The sequence below is a fragment of the Sardina pilchardus genome, chromosome 13 (genome assembly GCF_963854185.1).
Source record: "Sardina pilchardus chromosome 13, fSarPil1.1, whole genome shotgun sequence".
Taxonomy (NCBI): Eukaryota; Metazoa; Chordata; class Actinopteri; order Clupeiformes; family Clupeidae; genus Sardina; species Sardina pilchardus.
The window spans coordinates 21,220,392-21,222,891 of NC_085006.1; the positions used below are offsets into that span (position 1 = coordinate 21,220,392).

The 2,500-nt window shown below is 47.8% G+C and overlaps 1 protein-coding gene across 9 annotated transcripts in view; it reads left to right on the forward strand.

Annotated features, from left to right (window-relative positions):
* The window catches only part of mecom (MDS1 and EVI1 complex locus), a 176,215-nt gene that overhangs the window by 155,609 nt on the left and 18,106 nt on the right, over positions 1–2,500 (forward strand). For 6 of the 9 annotated variants that reach the window (XM_062552774.1, XM_062552778.1, XM_062552777.1 and 3 more), the window contains 2 exons: positions 1–325; positions 690–780. The exon at positions 1–325 is cut by the window's left edge and continues 1,200 nt beyond it. In XM_062552774.1, coding sequence (XP_062408758.1) covers positions 1–325; positions 690–780 — 416 coding nt within the window. The remainder of the gene's footprint in view (positions 326–689; positions 781–2,500) is intronic. The other 3 variants (XM_062552775.1, XM_062552781.1, XM_062552783.1) reach the window with 1 other exon arrangement.

Genomic DNA, 2,500 nt, shown 5'->3' on the forward strand with positions numbered 1-2,500 from the left:
CCCCGACGACCACCGCCGTCGAGTCGCCCTTCGACCTCAGCACGGCCCGGCGCAAAGAAGAGCGGCCCGCCAACGCCGAGGCCGCCCGCTCCAGGGCCGAGACACGCCCACAGCCGGCCGCCGCCGCCGCCGCAGCCAATCCGGACCAGCCGCTGGACCTGAGCCTGGGCGGACGCAGTCGCACGCGGCCCAAGGCGGGAGAGGAGCCGAAGAGGAGCGGTCACTTGTACGGAGCAGAGGAGCGGTCGGAGATGGCCGCGCCAAAAGCAGACTCGTCCCTCCAGCACGCCAGACCCACCCCGTTCTTCATGGACCCCATCTACAGGTACTGTCGGCTCTTAGTCCTGAATCACGAGCTGACCGCTCCTGACCCGACCTAATCACCATTATCACCAAGGTCTGACCTTAGTTAATGTTGACCATGCAGTGATAATGGTGATTAGTGTATTTGTTTTCATGCTGTAGGTAGTAATAAGATGATTAAGATTCATTCAGAATTGTATGCATAGAAATATCCATAGATAGGTGTTTGTGTCTGCATGATTGTGTGTGTGTGTGTGTGTGTGTGTGTGTGTGTGTGTGTGTGTGTATGTATGTGTGTGTGTGTGTGTATGTATGTGTTTGTGTGTGTTTCTCTGAGCCCTCGTGCTGAGTGTACGTGTAAGAACTGATAGAGGTTTGCACTTTAGCAGGGTTGAGAAGAGGAAGGTGAACGATCCGTTTGAGACGCTGAAGGACAAATACATGCGCCCGGCCCCAGGGTTCCTGTTCCATCCCCAGGTGAGCACACACACACACACACACACACACACACACACACTAGGATTCCTGTTCTACCACCTCACACACACACACACACACACACACACACACACACACACACACACACACACACACACACGCACACAGACACACACACACACACACTCCTGCCGCACCCTCTCTAGTCCCTCTCCTCACACACAACCCCCACCCTGGATCCCTTCCTTTATTCCCAACACAGTTTTACAAAATTCCCCATCACACTCCCTGTCCTCCGGCAGTATTCCGAAACACAAATTCTCATTTTTATTATTTTTTTTCTCTCCCAGAGAAATTCCCTCAGGCGCCCTGCCTGCGTTAACTCCCTTTGGGTTGACCTCAGCTTTCCTGTCGCGACCCTGCCAAAGCCTAGCTGCTGAAATCATTTAGTGGAAGTCAAAATGTCGAAATGTCAAAGGATCACCGATACTCTGTCAGAATACAGAGGGTGTGAATCTATGAGCTGAGTAAACACTGATGCACTGGTGGAAATTAGCATAAAGGGGCCGTGAGATTATTGGATCCTCTGGGTCACCAAGTGAACTCCAGGTAGTCCTGAAGCTAATGTCAAAGAGTATACTGAAGGTATTGTAAGTGTAGGCGCAATAGATAACTTTCAGTGACTGTCTGAATGAGTCGCTAGATTTGCATGAGAAACATAGTCATGAACAACAATTCCCAATTTTACTTTTTAAAAAGGTTTTTTTTATTTTTTTTTAAAGGACAATTCTGCCATCACATTTTTAAACCTCACTCTGATTACGACGATTAGGCCGCTAATTTTAAAACAATTGTTGTGCTTCTTTGTCCGCACAAACAATTGCCAAGCTGACACAGATGAGAATGATTGAGCATACCTTTCCTATTAGCCGTTGTTTGGACTTGGCTCATTGAAGACATATGGATTATCTCTCTGTGTGGAGGTGCCTGGGAGTAACCTGAGGCTGGATCCCCACAGACAGGCCCCAGAGAGGGGGCACTCTGGTGGGACACAGAGGCTCTGTCTCTCCCTCAGGGTCAGAGTCAGGGTTAGATGGGCAGGGATCAGGGCCCTCCGCAGGTTATAACCCACACACTCACACACAGGATTATCATACACACACGTCAGACACAGGCATAGCACACACACACACACACACACACACACATATATATATGATGAACTGTGCATATCTGGGATTTTTTTCAGAGCAAAACATGAAAACCACAAGCAGATGTCTTTTACCAGCATATCATATTTTAGATATCTTAATTAGGAAACGCACACATACATTTATACGCATATGTGCTCATACACACAGCGATATATAAGTACTGTACCTACACGTTTGCCTTATATGCAGATGTTGAGCAGGACAGGGTTATGTAAGCCTTTGTGTGATGACAGTTAGTAGTCTCATGTATGTTTTGTTTGGGGTGTATAATTTAATCCAGATGTAAATGCTGTGTGTGTGTGTGTGTGTGTGTGTGTGTGTGTGTGTGTGTGTGTGTGTGTGTGTGTGTGTGTGTGTGTGTGTGTGTTTCCTAATTAAGATATGTAAAATATGATATGCTGGTAAAAGACATCTGCCTATGGTTTTCATGTTTCGCTCTGAAAAAGTCCCGAGTTTCCCAGAAATGCAGCGCTCATCAGAGCCTTTTTTACTGGACCTCTCAGGCCGGCCTTTTACTACTTGCTCTGCTGCTTTGATTTATGAGG